The sequence below is a fragment of the Cibotium barometz genome, chromosome 47, assembly GCF_041138505.1.
Source record: "Cibotium barometz isolate CiBa-2024 chromosome 47, ASM4113850v1, whole genome shotgun sequence".
NCBI lineage: Eukaryota > Viridiplantae > Streptophyta > Polypodiopsida > Cyatheales > Cibotiaceae > Cibotium > Cibotium barometz.
The window spans coordinates 18,285,749-18,304,048 of record NC_141092.1 but is presented as its reverse complement, the minus strand read 5'-3'; the positions used below and the strand labels follow the sequence as shown (position 1 = coordinate 18,304,048).

At 41.7% G+C, this 18,300-nt stretch overlaps 1 protein-coding gene and 1 non-coding gene across 2 annotated transcripts; both read left to right on the top strand.

Annotated features, from left to right (window-relative positions):
• The first annotated feature begins 2,339 nt into the window (after positions 1-2,339).
• Positions 2,340-4,720, top strand: LOC147611453 (uncharacterized). Its single transcript, XM_086784545.1, has 2 exons — positions 2,340-2,766; positions 2,941-4,720. The coding sequence occupies exons 1-2, from the start codon at positions 2,449-2,451 to the stop codon at positions 3,244-3,246; spliced, it is 624 nt and encodes a 207-aa protein (XP_086640671.1). The 5' UTR covers positions 2,340-2,448; the 3' UTR covers positions 3,247-4,720.
• On the top strand, positions 2,342-2,539 carry LOC147611454 (U2 spliceosomal RNA). The gene has a single exon (XR_015263847.1). It is a non-coding gene; the product is annotated as a U2 spliceosomal RNA (small nuclear RNA).
• Positions 4,721-18,300: the final 13,580 nt, after the last annotated feature.

Genomic DNA, 18,300 nt, shown 5'->3' with positions numbered 1-18,300 from the left:
CTTTTATTCTAATACCCAGAGGATTTGTGTATCTTATACATATTTCTTATAATTTTTCTAAGTTTTTATTTGTTGTATCATTATCGTAAGCCTCTTCTTGCAATAATCCCCTAAGGTTTTTGAAATTGTATTATGTGCATGTTGTTTATTAAATTCTTTCACCTTTCTAAAATGTGATCCTTATTTACCTTAAGACTTTGAGGTTTTATGTAAAAAATTAAGAATATTGGTATTTTTGAAATTTAAGAAGTATTTATTACTCTTTTTAGGACTTCTAAGGCTTTGCATAGAAATTAAGAATATTGGTCTTTTTAGAATTTATTGAACCTTTTTTTAATCTTGATGGTTTGTCGTCCATGATTTGCAAGACCTCTGTAGAGATGGTTCTATTGAGCATAGGATGCTGAAAGGGGAAGCTCAAGAAGCTTTCCATATATTACGACATGAGTGATGATGATGCTCTTCCTTGAGCAAGTGATCTCCCAAATGATGTGGTGATGTCCTGCATTTTGATTTCTTTGTCAAAAACCTTGTTGTAGATGTCTTCTCGAAAATGCAAGCGACTCAAAAGCTGTGACAGTTGGGGCTCCTTTTTATGGGTCAAGGATAAGGAAGGAGGGGGAGCCATGCTAGATGAGGCAATTCATCCGATAAGGTGGCAGAGCATTGTATCAGCACGAGAGAGCTCGAGGGTGCGCGCTGCTATGATTTCATCAAGAAAATGAGAGGCAGTGAAGGTGAAATGCATAAAGAGAAGGTGAGAGCTGCGTGATTACTTAAAAATCTTATTTATGAGATTAGATTATAAGTTTTTGGACTAGTTTACCAAGAAGGTTACGGTAGAGACTTAGGTCATAACCGTAGACACTCACCTAGAATAGTGCTTAGGTTGGCTTTTGGTAGAGTTGTTTTGTACAGCAAGGAGAAATTTCTAATAGTTACATTAAGTTTATGGAAAAAGGAATATTCTCTAATTCCATCCATAAATTAAAAACCCTCTATTCTTCATGAACTTACGAGCTTCTCTATTTGTCTTTCTTTCCACTTGTACTAGTTCTGGAAACGATGCTACTCCCACCTAGATTTGTGTGTTTTGCAAAGGGACATGTAAGATAGGATGATGTTGGACCACTCTTACCTAGCTTGGTGGCTGTTGAGGTTCATATCTTAAGGGTGTTTCATGTGGAGTGCCTTCTAATGTATGGCTTTCTTAAAGGTACCCACCTTTTGTATGGCCTCCGTGATCCATCCGACATGCCTCTCCCTTTTCAGCCTCTCCCTTTTGTATGGCCTCCGTGATCCATCCGACATGCCTCTCCCTTTTCAGCCTCCCAATGGCTTCCTCTCAGTGTATTCAACAAACAGATCATATGTAATAAGTAGAAGGTTATTAACTCTCGATTTCCTAGTAGGAAACGGAGTCGGTTCCAGTTCCTCCCCATCAGTTTGCTCCATTGCAAGGGCGTATGATTGGAGATGGCCGTGCTAGAGTCTGTGGAAACGCTCAGAGGATGAGGGACCCATGATGCTTGTTGACCGAGGAACACTTTGTCTCAATACTGGAAGAAGAAGAAGAAGTGATAACCCCCCGGACATACTTATTTGAGCCTGCAATATCTTAAGCCTCTTCTTGCAATAACCTCGTATTGTGTGTAGGTTGTTTATTAGATTCTTTCACCTTACGAAAATGTGGTTCTTTTTAGGACTATTAAGGCTTCTTCTTCTTCTTCTTTTTTTTTTGTGCGTAAAAGAATAAGGTCTTTTTAAGGTTTTGCAGAGAAAATAAAGAATACTGGTCTTTTTGAAATTTAGCAAGTATTTATTAAGCAGGTTAGTAATAAAAGAAAATCTTGATTAAAGCCCCCCCAAAAAAAAATATTTAAAAAAAAAGAAGAAGAAGAAAAAGGAAAAGAACTTCAAGATCAAAACTTGCTAAGCACACTACAAGTTTCAAGACTACTCTTCTTCCCCGAGTTACACAAAAGGCAAGTGATTGTTCTACGTTACATCTCGTTTGGTGGTTTATCGTCCCGTTAATTCGCTGAGCAGGTGAGGTCGTTTTCTTATCCAAAAAAGGCTGGCAAGAAATCAGAAGCAACGAGTGAGGGGATACACGTGTAGAGGTCATGTGGGGTCTCATGGCTTTGTGTCTCCCTCTTAACGGAAATTTACTTATGCTCTTGTTAGAGATGACCAAGAGCATAAGTAAAGTTTGAATCAAGCCGTGACGCACATGCGCGTAGAAATCTCGCGGGCAGCGGGTGATCTATCTATCGATCCCATAAAGGGAAGCCGTGCGTGGGCTGGTATAAAAGGCGTGGGGTGAGCATCGGGAGGCTCGTGCCATTCTCGGCCTCATGGCTGAGATGAAGTGCAGTATCTGTTCTTATCAGTTTAATATCTGATACGTGGCCCATCGGGCCACATGATATTAACCTAATTTCTTTCATGGGGGCAGCCCCCTTCCGGCAGCTTGCTGCCCGGGGGCTGCGCGCGTCGCCTCTGTTTTGCACTGCCTCAGAGGCCCGGCGCACCCAAGATAATTATATAAAAACTCCAAACTGGAAGGAAGGTCCTCTGCCTGCGTGGGATTTTGGCAGAAGAGAGGGAGATCGGATGGAGGATATGATGATGATCTCTCTCTCGCACACGGCAAAGAACGGAACGCCTCCACATACTCTGCCTCCTTCAAAAGCCCTGCGCTTCTCCCCGTCGTCGCAGATGATGCAGCAGCAGCAGCCAGCGGAAGGTCCACTTCCCAATCGGGTACACTTCAATTCAAAATATCAATCCCCACTGACCTGACCCTTTGGTTGTTGAAGCAGCTTTTTGAGTCTATGCAATAGCAATAATAGTCTCTATGGAGCTCCTGGTACTCTACTAAGTTCTGAGACTCCTCTTCTTCTGGTACTAAGGCATCTGGCCTTCTTGGTGATGCAGGTAGCGACAGTTTTCATAGGACTCTACCTACCTTCACAAGCAAGGAAAACTTATGTTTGTTTGTGCTTCGCCGCCGTCGATGGATGGTGCTGTTACAGTACTGCATACAGGCCATTCACTCATTGTTGGTCATTGAAGCTTTTGGAAAAATGGAAAAAGGATTGCACACTCAATCTCTCCCTCCCAACAAACATAATACTAAAGTGGAGGCATTTTTCTCACTCATCACTCTTAACTGATTTCTCTTGCTCCGTATCTGTTATCCAGCTCACTGACTTGTCTTTGGAACTGTTTGTCTATTGCTGAGAACTGACTGAACTGAAGGAACTTGCATTTTCTCCTTGTGGGCTGCCACAGAAGATCACACAGATAGATGACCCTTCCTGCTTCCTGGTGGGCTGCTTGGAGGCTGCCAGAGCTGAGGGCTGCAATGCATGAAAGGTGTCATGAGTGGGGCTGGATCTACCCTTATACGGGGCCAGGACGAGGCAGTCGAGCAGGCCGACCAGCAGAGGACGACGCATGGGCTGGGCGGACTCCAAAAGTGCAAATTGCGGGCCATTTTGGGTTTTGCCCAAAACTGGGTGCACACTTGGCCATGCCAGTGCATCCCAAGCTTGGTGCCAAACGGGCACGACACGACACTGCATGGTTTCGGGTCTTTGGTTCTGCACCTGTTCATAGTGCACATCCAAGTGCAGAATGCTGGTTGGTGGTGACAGACCAGCAACAATTTTCTTTCATTCACGGGATCGATAGACTACCTTCACAAGGAGAACGTATGTTAAGGTTTTCATTATGTGTTTTGTGCTTTTCTTGTCGACGGTGCTCTGCTGCCTGTACCGGCAAGTACGGCCAGACGAGACCGCATACACGCCATTCAGAGGAGGCTGGCTGTGGACAGAAATGGCCAATGTTGGTCATTGAAGCTTTGAAAAAATGGTAAGGAAGTACTCTTGCGAGGGAAAAGGATTGCACACTAAATCTCTCCAAATTTTCTCTGTTGGCCCAAACATATACCAAAGTGGAGGCGTTCTACACCCCGATTCGCGGGCTTCAAACTTTCCCACATACACGGCTCTCCGGTTCTCCCAATACTTGAGGTTACTCTTTGATGGAGGAGCCTTACAGGACATCATCCAAGACCATGTGGTTGAGCAGCTGAAGCTGCTACAACGATGGACAACACTAGTGGCATGATCTTAGCCACTGTGATGATCAGAGGGAAGCGGAAGAAGTCAAAACTGATTTGGGGTTGCTGAGACGTTGGAGGATGCCTTGCTAGCTTTTGGGGATTGTTTGTTCAAGGTGGCACAATTGGATGAGGTGGATGCTATTCTAAGCAACCCATGGTTGAATGCTCACGCAGGTGTGGTCTACCACAAGGAGCATATGTTCACATTCCAGGATAGTTCCAGCCAATAGAACCAAAGATAAAGATGATAAGCATGTACAGATGTCGCTTCACCCTTGGAAGCATGGTCAAAATCTCGATGGATGATTGAGTGCATTGTTTTTGGTGTCAAATGTGCATGAGCTTCAAGGATTTCTGTGCTCGATCGATGTTTTGTGGAGCACTGTGCCCCAGAAACCAATCCTTTTGATGCAACTGAGGAGGGTCGGGTGGTTTGCATGACCCCTATTGAGCAGGCTTTGTTAAAGAAGCTCAAATTAATGGCTTTATCCTCAAAGTTATTTTAATCGCATCATTGAACACACACTAATGGTAGTGATAGGGTATCATAAGTTATCCTTTATCTATAACTTTGAATGGTAGACACTTAGCTTTTTTCCTCCTAGAATATCTCCTTGGATGCAAATGGTTGGTATGATAAATGGTGGAGCTCCAGTATATCATCCCTTTCTAGTATCACTCATGGACTTAGATCTTATATCAAATATGAATCTTGTCATGAGACCTTCATACTTTGAAGTTGCTGAAAATTTTGAAAATTTTGAAACCGATTAAGCTAGAAAGCTTGAACTACCTTCTTCTCCAATCGTGCTCGATCACTCTCTCACTTAAGCAAGCAAGCATGCACACTCAATGCATTCCATCCACACACACAAGCATGTATCCTAACAAGAAAGAGAGAAAGAGCTCAAGACAATAAGAAAACTTTGCACTAGAGTAATGATCAAATTCTCCCATTCACATTATCAAAAGTTGCATATATACAAATGGACTTTGCACGACCACCCATATTAAGTGCCCAGTTCATATCTCTACCCATATATACAAGGCCTATGGTTATGGATAGCTTTTGATACATCATTGGCCCACCCACGACCATTCATAATGTGAATACATCCTAGACTAGAATCAAGGATTTTGGAAATACAAAAAAGAGTTAACAACCCCCTGCCTAGACTTGCTTTTGTCCTTGAGAGCTATAAATGATGGGCATGTTGATCAGAGGATCTTCACTTCATCTTTGCTCCGACAAGCTCATTGTGTGAACGTGTTGCAATGCCTTTAGATGTTGGAGTGGCTTTCGTTATTCGGGTGAACATAAAATTATAGTTGGAGAGGATGAACTCAAATGTGAACATCTCCTCATCCTGAATGCTTCCAAAAATTGAATGCGTACAAATAAACCATAGATCTAGCGAGGTGTGGGCACTAGATTGATGTCGAAGGAAAGGCCTTGCACATAAGACTTCTCTCATCTTTGAAATCTTGTAAATAGCTGCGGATTGTGTTGAGGAATTTGATTGCAACTTAGAAGGCAATGTCTGGGGCATCCTAATATGAGGTAATAAATTGGACTATCAGCTCACACATCCACTCTTCTATTTGGATTATGCCAAATGGCTGAGACTCAAATTCTGAGAAGTTGAGGAGAGGATAGATCTTCTTTTTGGCTTCATATTCCTTCCACCTCATGTATCTATGCATGGGTTTACCCTTTGGTTAACTAGTGCTTAATGCGATATGTGGCCCAACAATTTGGGTTACGAAGATAGTGGTGCCTCTGCTTGGGACCGATTCTTCATCTCTACATTGTTAAATGCCCTACCTTCTGTCGGCCTTCTATATCCTCCTCACTCTTCGATGGGCGTGTTCTATAGCCACTATTTGAAGGGTTGCTTAAGGTGAAGCCGCATGAGAAGGACCTTATGAATGGGATCTCGAGATGAGAAAGATTTTTGGCAAGCCTTTAATGGTTTCGTCATAAATCATGGATCTATGGGTGGGTGGGAGAGATACTTGGGAATCTCCTCTTGCACTCTTTCTTCTGCATTAAATAATAAGCTAGCAGGATTAAAATGACCTCGTATAGGGGGTCATGCTCCCATTGCAACATGGTTCTCTTGTTAGTATGGGGTGGGACCTCACCTCCTTCTTGTGGTTTACTGCCCTCTTGCGAGACTAGGGTGGTTCCTTGAAAGCATCAGTGTTGAGGTCTAGTAATTCCATCTCCTAGGGCTGGTCCTCTTTCTTTGCTATAGCTCCTTGGACAACCTCAGCGTCCTTTGGTTGTTCATCAGTAGCTATGCCCAAGGCATTCCATCCCCTAGGGCTAGTCCTCTTTCTTTGCTGCAGCTCCTTGGAAAGCCTTAGCGTCCTTTTGTCGTTCATCAGTAGCTGTGCCTATTACAAGTAGTGCCACATAGATGCGATGATTGTCCCAAATGTCAAGCAGCTTGTTGAATGGACAACCAAAAATGTAAGTGCCTATCAGGTGATAGATGAGAGCCATGCCTTAACTACAATTGGAAAACGAGACATCCAACCTAGATGTATCGATTTGATCTAGCATTTTGGGATTCACTTGTCTTAGCTTCACAATGTATAGACATAAAGGTCCTGAAAAGCTGGCCCATTTCACAAAACCAAATAAGATTACCCAAGATCTATAAATGCCTTTTATATAGCTCTTGCATATAGCTGAGATGAATAAAAAAAGGGCAATCATAAGAAGAAGCAAGAACTAGAAAAGGAAGGTACCCAAGTGCCTGTATGCTTGGACTCATCAAGGCGGATGTGGAAAAGGATAGGCTGCTCCTGGAGGTGGCAGTCCATTTGCCAAATCTGCTATAGCATCAAGAATTCATCCTATGGTTTTGAATTATCATACATGGTATGCAATCTTAAGAAATCTATGTATAGAGGTTGAAGTGCAGATAAAATCATTTTAAATATAGAGCCTACTGCCATAGTGGATGCAATTATGGACCATGCATAGACATGGATTCATGAAGAGGGCTTGACCAACAAGAGGGCCATATACAAGCCATTGCAAGCTAGTTCATTAGATTCTCCAACCTATGACCCAATCTGTATGGTAGTCCTCTACCACCATATTATGGTAGTGTGGTAGATTAAAGAACAAAGGTCCCTCACTCTCCCCTTCATCTTCAAGTGTCTTATGGCATGTTTGGCATAGGTGGACAATAATGGATCGCGTCATTGCCATTCTTGTTGAGAAATGTGGTATGCCAAAGAGCACAAGGAAGAGGTAGGGAGTGAGTTGAGTAGCCAAGAAAGTGCAAAGCCTAGCATGAAGCCACATGAGCAAAGGGATATATCCCACATTGATGTACAAGCGCAAGGGTGTACCTCCTCATATAAAAGGGGGCCATTTCAAGCAATGAAATCATATCACTTGCACACATCTCAAGCCTCTTTGCGAGTACAAGTCTTCATCTTATAACCTAATTGTGCTTGAGTTTATTGCACACACTCATCATCATGAGTAAATTTAGATTACATCCACCTTAGATTCATCATATTAATCATGTTTAATTAGTGTAGTATTAGGGTTGACTAGGTTGACGTTTTGCTAGAAAGAGAGCTTGATCCATGGATTTCAACATGGGATCAGAGCCATCCCTCTCCCCATAACTTCTCATTAGCTAATCTTTACATAATTAGTGCTAATTAGTGCTAATTTCATCATCAAGTTCACTAATCATCATCTTATCCTTTTTTTCCTTTTGTGGCCTAGATTTTTCAAGCTTCATTCTACTCATTCCCTTATCCATTTCTCAAGCTCTTCAAGCCACAACTCCTCCACATCAAGGTAACCTCACATCCTGGAGGATTCAAGAAAACTAGGTCGGCGCTGTGCGAAATTGTTGTTTTTTTTATAGATTGGTTATTTGAGCCATTCAATGAGTGCGCATCAATGAGTGCGCATCAAATTAGGACAAGCCCTCTTAGAAGCTTGCAACCCATTACCCAAGCACTCAACAGGTTGAATCTTGTGAGCATTGGTGCAATAGAGCGACACGGAGAGAAGCAGATCAAAAGACGAACTGAGCAAGCTCATTTTGCATTTTTCGTGTAGTATTAGCTTGATTTCTTGCTTCAAGAACCTTTATTACATTCATGGTAAGGATTCTATGCCAAAAACCTCTCTAAACTTCAAGCTATCCAAGCTCAATTTTTTCCTCCACCTCATTGCATTGCTAATCATCACACAATTAAGTATGCTTAATATCTATCATTAATTAATTAGTAAGAATTGGGTTAGTTGGGTCTCAAAATTGAAAGACTTAGATTTCTTTTGGATTAGGGAACATCCATTTGCATTCTAATCCACTAATATCCTCCGTCATTGCATAATCTTGCACTTTGCATGATTTCACTAGTTTTTGGTTAACTAAACATATCAAGCTTAATCACTTCTTTCCTTACATCTTAATCATTGCACTCAAACTTGAAAATCATTCTTTGCATGCTTAATCTTGTAAGAGAGTACAGACACTGCCATAGAGACCTGCCACCACAAGCTCATGGGGTAAGACCCTCTTATGGCCTCAAACATTGGAAAGTTCTGCAGAGCTTCTCAGCTCCCAAGGCCTTCGTGAAGATGTCAGCAACTTGATCCTGTGTGCTGATGTAGGCCAAGTCGATGTTGCTTGTTGCCAAGACTCTCTCCTTTGATGAAGTGGTAGTGTACCTCAATGTGTTTCGTCCGCGCATGGAAAATTGGGTTTTTTGTAAACTGTATACTATTAAGATTGTTAAAATATATGACAACCTTTCTCTCCACATGCAACCCCAAATCAACAAGTAGTGTGCATAACCAAGTTACCTCATACGCTGCCACCGCAACTCCTCTGTACTCTGCCTCTGTACAAGGCAACTATGGGTTGCTTCTTGCTTATCCATGTCACAGCAGCACTCCCCAATGAAAACATAAACCCACTGGTAGATCTCCTATCTGTAAAACTGCCAGCCCAATCTGCATCTGTGTACCCATATAGCTCTAATGGTACACCTGCTACATAAAAAAAATGCATAATCAATAGTGGTCCTCAAATACCAAAATGTGCATCGCACACTATCAAGATGTGGTTTACGTGAAACCTGCATAAACTAGCTCTCTAAGCCATCAATGTAACTCAAATCTGGCCTACTGATTGTGACATAGATCAAACTCCCCATAATCTTCCTGTACATAGTGAGGTCACTCCAACACATGACTTGCATTCGCACTGAGGTTGCCATTTTGATCTAATGGAACCGAGATTGGCTTACAACCAGCCCATACTTGGACAACATGTACAATACATAATGTCTCTGTGATAGCCAAATACCATCAGGTGTGCGAACGACCTCATTGCCCAAAAAGTAGTGAAAATCTCCCAAATCCTTCATGTCAAACTTCCTTTTGAGAAGACTTTTCACATGCTCAATCTCTTCCCAGTTGTCACACGCAACAATAAGATCATCTACATAGATGGTGATGATCACAATGCCCTTATCACTCTTGCACACATACAAAGAGTGATCTGCATCTACCATATAAAAACCAATAGTGACAAGATACTCATCAATCTTGTCATGCCATGCTCGTGGAGCTTGCTTCAGCCCATACAAGGCCTTACAAAGCTTACATACATACTCTAGGGTGACCTGTATCCTCAAAACCAGGTGGCTGATCCATTCTTCTTGCAAGTCACCATGCAAGAACGCATTTTTTACATCCATCTAATGTAAAAACCAGCCTTTAGTTATAGCCACCGTAATCATAGTTGCCATCTTTGCAATTGGGACAAACGTCTCCTCATAATCAATCCCATGTGTCTACACATATCCTTTGGCTACCAATATAGCCTTGTACTTGCTTATGCTACCATCATTGTTATGTTTCACCTTATACACCCACTTACATCCAATAGCTTTCTTGCCTTCAGGCAATGGCACCAAATCCAAGTCTCATTTCCATACAATGCATCCATCTCCTCATCCTCAATGACTGTGATTGCTGACTTGCATTCTGTGCAACCACATTTCTACTTACATGAGCCCCAACAACATCTTCTTCAGTAGCATACCAGCTACTCAGCTCATCAAATACAACATTCCTGCTTATCCTCAATTCACATAAGGAGCCAAATCTCCCACTTTTTTTGGTTACTCTTACATGGTGGCCTTCCCATTATCTGAATGCACAACATCTAGTACATTCCTGCTCATATTTTTGTCATGTGGAAATACATTCTTTGTTTGCTTTCTAGATTGGCATGCTTCACATACTTTTTGCACACCTTCAATCTTAAACTTAGGTAGCCCTTTCACAATTTCTTTAGTATGCATAGACTTCATTCTTTCCATATTGGCATGCTTCACATACTTTTTGCACACCTTCGATCTTAAACTTAGGCAGCCCTTTCACAATTTCTTTAGTATGCATAGACTTCATTCTTTACACATTTACATGCCCAATTCTCTTATGCCAAATGTCTGTATTTGTAACAACAACTAAACCATTTACAAACATTGCAGCACTCACTTCAGTCGTATTTACATTTAACGTAAACATTCTGCCACTTTGTTGCCTTTTGTTGCAAACTAACTTGCACTTATCTTTAAAGTCTTCTACATAATAACCATCTGCAAACATTGCTCAATCATACGGCAAACAAAAATTAGATTCTTTGTAATGTTCGGGACATGAAGTACATTTGCAAGGTACTCTACCTTACCATCTTGCATAGACAATGGCACATCTCCAACATGGACAATCGGATGAGCAGTGTCATCCCCTGTTTAACAAAACCTGGTCTTTCAAGGCTCTTCATTTCCTTAAACCACTCACCATGACTTGTCATGTGGCTTGAAGCATCTAAATTAACATACCATACATCATCCTTACATGCTGCTATATCATTTCCAGACACAGCATTAACTACATGTTGCATAACAAACAACCTCTCATTATCCTCATTATTTCTGCTAGAGGAAGCATAGTTATTTTAATACACTTTTTCATTTCACATGTCATTCTGCTTCTTATAGCAAATCCAGGCTTACCATAGTAAAAATAGCCTCCTGTATCATTATGCTTCTTATAGCAAATCCAGGCTTGCTTCTTATAGCAAATCCAGGCTTACCATAGTAAAAATAGCCTCCTGTATCATTATGCTATCCTTGCCAATTACCATGACCTCTTTGACTCCCCCTACCTCTAAACTGGCCAGTTCCACCTTTGTGTTGTTGTGATTCATGGGACTGTTGTTATTGCTGCTACTACTCACCATAATTCTGATTACCTGTTCGGTCACCACCTTGGCAACGTCCACGACCTGTTCGGTCACCACCTTGGCAACGTCCACGACCTCTACCTTGTCCTCTGCCTGAACTTGTGTAGTAGAAGGTATGCTGCTCTAAACTATTTTGTTTTATGAAGACTGTTGATCTTCACCCAAATTCTTCTCTTTAATGATCAGCATCATCGACACCAAATTTGTAAAGTTGGGAATATTTTCCCGAGTCTGAATAGACGTCTTGAATGCCTTGTATTTTGGCCCGAGACCACGTAGACGTACTTCCACCTTATCATCATCATCAACAGAAACAACAATAGATGCAAGGATTCCATAATGCCCGTGATCTTCAAGGCATAATCATTCACATAGATGTTCCCGCTTCAAGAGCGTGTGGTAGCAAGTTAGGATGAAGTCCCAAGTGATGTACTTCATGGATATCTTATGAGAGTAATCATAGTAATAGCATTAGGCCTCTTATGAGCCACAATTTAAGTGAGTGTGAACACTTATGGCCATGTATATAAGTGAATATCTCTCATAATACAAGGATACTCTCCCATTGTGCAATAGAGTCTTGCTCTTGCTAATCTCTCTCTAATGCATGCTAGTGAGTGTGTGTGAGTGATGTGAGGTGAGAGGAGGGACGAGTACACATAGTGCAATGCGGCGGTGTGACAACGCTCGGCGGAGACACAGTGGAATTGCTTCTCAAGGAGTTGTAGAGCTTGGAGACCTCAAGGGTTACGAGCTCGGCCATTGGAAAGATCCTCATGATAGTTGCGGTTCACCAGGTAATCTCTTGTTAGATGTGTTTCCAGGGGGGTTAGGGTGAGCCACTAACAAGAGAGGACACCTTTCTCTAAGTGAGAGTGAAAATTCTACACCCAAAATTCTAAGAGGAGATGTCATACCCAAAATTCTCAGAGGAGATGTCATCACCCAAAATTCTAAGTATTAAGTAAAGATGGTGAGAGAGGAAGAGACAGAGGGAAGAGACATTAGGGGAAGGTTGAGGTCTATAGGGGCCCTTTAAGCTGCCATATTATGATTTTAATGACTTTTTGTTAAAATGTTAAGTTTCTTTGACTTTAGATACCTTCTTGTTCTTCAAACGGCTAGACGTTTGAAATTCAAAGTTTCCCGCCAAAATTGAATTTGCTCATATGTAGAAGTTATGGATGTCCGAAATTTCAAAAACTCCCCCCCCCCCACTTTTTGGAAATGAAAAGTACAAAAAGGCATCTTTTAGAGAATCTTTTGACCACCTTTAATCACCCAACATTTTTGTATACATGGCATCACACGATTGGCTCTTTTCCTTAATAACCTTTTAATTACATGGCATCTTAAAGGGCCCCTATAGACCTCAACCTTCCCCTAATGAGAAGATATATTATGCATAGGGAGAGAGAGAGAGAGAGAGAGAGAGAGAGAGAGAGAGAGAGAGAGGGTGGGAAGAAGGAGAGGGAGGAAGAGGTTGGGAGGGAGATAAAGGGAAGGAGAGAGGGAAGGAGAGAGAGTGAGAGGGAGGGTGGATAAGGGAGAACCTCTTAACTTGTGTTGGTTGTTTATTAAATTCTTTCACCTTACTAAAATGTGTTTCTTATTAGGACTTCAAGGTTTTGCGTAAAAAAATTAAGAATATTGGTATTTTTGGAATTTACGAAGTATTTATTGGTCTTTTTAGAACTTTTAAGGTTTTGCACTAAAAATTAAGAATATTGGTCTTTTTGAAATTTAACAAGTTTTATTAAACCTTTTTTTAAATTTTGATTAAAGCAACAAGATTTTTAATTCCACTAGAGATAACTTCAAGATCAATACTTGCTAAGCACACTGCATGTTTCAAAACTACTCTTCTCCTAGTTACACAAAAGAAGTGCTTGTTCTACGTCATATCTCATTTGGTGGTTTATCATCGTTAATTTACTTAGCAGGTGAGATCTTTTTCAATGTTGGGCACAGGCAACAAAATTGCTTGAGTAAATTATTTTCTTGGATGATTACCTCAAAGATATTGCTCTCATATAATTTATTTAAACCAACCCTTTTTTTGTATTGGTTTTTAGAAATTGATGTTTTTGAATTACTTTATAGCCTCAAATTATTATTACATTTATAATTACACATATGCACCCGCACACACAAGCTTTTATTCTAATACCCAGAGGATTTGTGTATCTTATACATATTTCTTATAATTTTTCTAAGTTTTTATTTGTTGTATCATTATCGTAAGCCTCTTCTTGCAATAATCCCCTAAGGTTTTTGAAATTGTATTATGTGCATGTTGTTTATTAAATTCTTTCACCTTTCTAAAATGTGATCCTTATTTACCTTAAGACTTTGAGGTTTTATGTAAAAAATTAAGAATATTGGTATTTTTGAAATTTAAGAAGTATTTATTACTCTTTTTAGGACTTCTAAGGCTTTGCATAGAAATTAATAATATTGGTCTTTTTAGAATTTATTGAACCTTTTTTTAATCTTGATGGTTTGTCGTCCATGATTTGCAAGACCTCTGTAGAGATGGTTCTATTGAGCATAGGATGCTGAAAGGGGAAGCTCGAGGGGAAGCTCAAGAAGCTTTCCATATATTACGACATGAGTGATGATGATGCTCTTCCTTGAGCAAGTTATCTCCCAAATGATGTGGTGATGTCCTGCATTTTGATTTCTTTGTCAAAAACCTTGTTGTAGATGTCGTCTCGAAAATGCAAGCGACTCAAAAGCTGTGATAGTTGGGGCTCCTTTTTATGGATCAAGGATAAGGAAGGAGAGGGAGCCACGCTAGATGAGGCAATTCATCCGATAAGGTGGCAGAGCATTGTATCAGCACGAGAGAGCTCAAGGGTGCGCGCTACTATGATTTCATCAAGAAAATGAGAGGCAGTGAAGGGGAAATGCATGTAAAAAGAGAAGGTGAGAGCTGTGTGTGGCTTTCTTAAAGGTACCCACCTTTTGTATGGCCTCCATGATCCATCCGACATGCCTCTCCCTTTTCAGCCTCCCAATGGCTTCCTCTCAGTGTATTCAACAAACAGATCATCTCTAAGTAGAAGGTTATTAACTCTCGATTTCCTAGTAGGAAACAAAGTCGGTTCCAGTTCCTCCCCATCAGTTTGCTCCATTGCAAGGGCGTATGATCGGAGATGGCCGTGCTAGAGTCTGTGGAAACCCTCAGAGGATGAGGGACCCATGATGCTTGTTGATCGAGGAACACTTTGTCTCAATACTGGAAGAAGAAGAAGTGATAACCCCCCAAACATACTTATTTGAGCCTGCAATATCTTAAGCCTCTTCTTGTTGGGTGCATGCTTGGCCATGCCAGTGCATCCCAAGCTTGGTGCGAGACGGGCACGACACGACACTGCATGGTTTCGGGTCTTTGGTTCTGCACCTATTCATAGTGCACATCCAAGTGCAGAATGCTGGTTGGTGGTGACAGACCAGCAACAATTTTCTTTCATTCACGGGATCGATAGACTACCTTCACAAGGAGAACGTATGCTAAGGTTTTCATTATATGTTTTGTGCTTTTCTTGTCGACGGTGCTCTGCTGCCTGTACCGGCAAGTACGGCCAGACGAGACCGCATACACGCCATTCAGAGGTAGCTGGCTGTGGACATAAATGGCAATGTTAGTCATTGAAGCTTTGAAAAAATGGTAAGGTTGCAAGTAAGTACTCTTGCGAGGGAAAAGGATTGCACACTAAATCTCTCCAAATTTTCTCTGTTGGCCCAAACATATACCAAAGTGGAGGCGTTCTTCACCCCGATTCGCGGGCTTCAAACTTTCCCACATACACGGCTCTCCGGTTCTCCCAATACTTGAGGTTACTCTTTGATGGAGGATCCTTACAGGACATCATCCAGGACCATGTGGTTGAGCAGCTGAAGCTGCTACAACGATGGACAACACTAGTGGCATGATCTTAGCCACTATGATGATCAGAGGGAAGCAGAAGAAGTCAAAACTGATTTGGGGTTGCTGAGACGTTGGAGGATGCCTTGCTAGCTTTTGGGGATTGTTTGTTCAAGGTGGCACAATTGGATGAGGTGGATGCTATTCTAAGCAACCCATGGTTGAATGCTCACGCAGGTGTGGTCTACCACAAGGAGCATATGTTCACATTCCAGGATAGTTCCAGCCAATAGAACCAAAGATAAAGATGATAAGCATGTACAGATGTCGCTTCACCCTTGGAAGCATGGTCAAAATCTCGATGGATGATTGAGTGCATTCTTTTTGGTGTCAAATGTGCATGAGCTTCAAGGATTTCGTGGGCCTACTGTGCTCGATCGATGTTTTGTGGAGCACTGTGCCCCAGAAACCAATCCTTTTGATGCAACCGAAGAGGGTCGGGTGGTTTGCATGACCCCTATTGAGCAGGCTTTGTTAAAGAAGCTCAAATTTCTTATGTCAATTGCTCCCATCTTTGTGTTTTACCGGATTTGGAAGAATCCTTCACGATTCTCTGCAATGCTAGTAGAGGAGGAATTGGGGCAGTGTGATAGCAGCATGTACACCCTGTTGCCCATGAGAGTTGGAAGCTCCGTGGTGTTGAGATCCGGTATTCCAAGTACAACCATTGTGGGCTGCTCACAATCCCCTTTGGAAGTGGTGCTACTATTTGTTTGGTTCGGTGTGTTGCATCATGAATCACATAAATATTTTCTAAGTCAGTCCCAGCTTGATTTATCTCCTTGCCAACTTTGGTTGTTGGCACATTCTTTGTTACTTCATCTTTGAGATTCATTGTGTGTGGGTAAGGAGTGTGGTTTTTGCTGAGTCGAAGGCCACATAATTTTGGCCGGGTGCTTTATAGGAGAAACCGCATGATGTTCGCGTCAGGACACCATGGTGAGGGCCATATGTTGGAGAAGTTGTCATATCGCTTTTTTGGGCCTCACTTGTATAGTTTTGCCAAGTCTTTTAGAAGTTAAAGCTAGATTGACACCAAGAAAGTAGCTGACAAGCTGAATCCATCGTCAGTTCCAAAGTTGCCATGGGGGGGTATTTTTATGGACATTATAGTTGGGTTACCAACTTGGAGACTCTAGAATGATTGTATTCTTATGGTCATCATGATCAGTTGAGTAATCATACACACCTTCTTCCTTGCAAATCACATGCGAATGTTCAAGAGGTGGCTAGGCTTTTCATTATGGAGGTGTTACATTGAGTTCCGAAAAAAGATAGTCCATTGGGAGGATTTTGGAGGGCCTTGTTATATGGTTTGGGTATGAAGTAAGTTACAATTCAATATTTCTTCCTTCCCCAAAGTGACAGGTAGACAGAAACACCATAATCTCAACATTGAGGTGTTAATGTAGGGAGCATTAGAAGAAATTTTACTATTGGTGGAGTATGCCATCAACGACACGATGCACACATCGATGAAGAAGATAGAGGAAAATTTAAAACTCCTCTGCGGCTTGGGCAATTTTTGTGAGAGAGACCTTGAGAAACAACCCTCTCTAGTTTTGCTTACTGAGGAAGGAGAATTGAAAGATATTTCTACCTTGGGCATTGCAACAACTCCCGTGTGCTTCCAAAGCCTTTAACAAACCTAATTTTAGAGTGTAGAGCATGGTAATGGTACTATTTGTGTCTCTATGGCCTCAAGAGTGTCACTGCCACTCTGTGTGTCTCTATGGTCTGAAGAGTGGAGCAGGTAGCCTCTATCTATGCACCCACTCAAGCGTTATTGTGGGTCTACTCCTAAAGGTGCTAGAGGGAGGTAAGTCTTTCACGTGCACCCCGCAATGGGGTACATAGTGACACACTGGACCATTAGTGCAACGTTTGTACAATAGTAATACATTTTTAAGGAATATTTGTCGTACGTTGTGACCCCATAGAGGTCAATCTATAGGTAGTCATCTTAACTCACTTGGAGAACCCCATTAGATAAGTGCATGCAATAGTCAACCATAGGTTAAGTTTGCATCAAAAGCAGTAGCAAGCATGATTGGATTGCCTATGGGCTAGCCAAAGGCTAGCCCATGGCTATAGTTAGGGTTAGGCAGCCTTTACAGCCTTGGACAGCATGTCGGGCCAGCCGCCGACAACATATACAGTTGACCAGCATATACAACAACATGTCTTGAGCATATGCAGCAGTCGGCTAGCCACCAATACTGTGTTCTCTACTCTCTCTTCTCTCTCTCTTGTTTGTGAATGAATGCTAGAGATCTCACCAATCGGTTTCCCAATCGAAAGATGTGAAGAAACAAGAAGAAAAGCTGAAGAATAAAAAAATAAAGAAGAATAGAGACGTGCGGTGGAACAAAGGGATAAGGAAGCCACACGCAAGTATTAGGAAGACCAACACGTTGTTGAGAAGAAGCTGATTGAGAGTTCCAACAAAGACTCAACTCGGAGGCTATCCAAATTCAACATCACCAGATGATGCCCCAGATTCTGGCATCCCTCCATGAGATGGCTCCAAATACCTCGTCCTCCACCGCCCCTACCACCACCGTCATACGAACTTCTCTAAACTTTAGTTAAGTGTGATCATGCTGTTGTTACTCAGTTCATTTGTCAATTTGAAGCATATTTTCCTTTAGCAAAAATCATAGATCCACAAGACAAAGTCCATGTGGAAGCACCCCAACTCACCAGGGAAGTTGTTACTTGGTGGTAGCAATACCCCTTCACAGGCCAATTTCAATTTGATTGGGCTACTTTCATGGTTGACCACAAGATCTGTTTTCTTCCTCCACAGTATATGACCAATCTTGAGGACGACTTTTACAAACTCACTGAGAATGGTTCTCGTGTTTTGACCTACCATGGCCCAGTAGTTGGGTATATTGGAAGAAGACAAGCTAAAATAGTTCATTAGA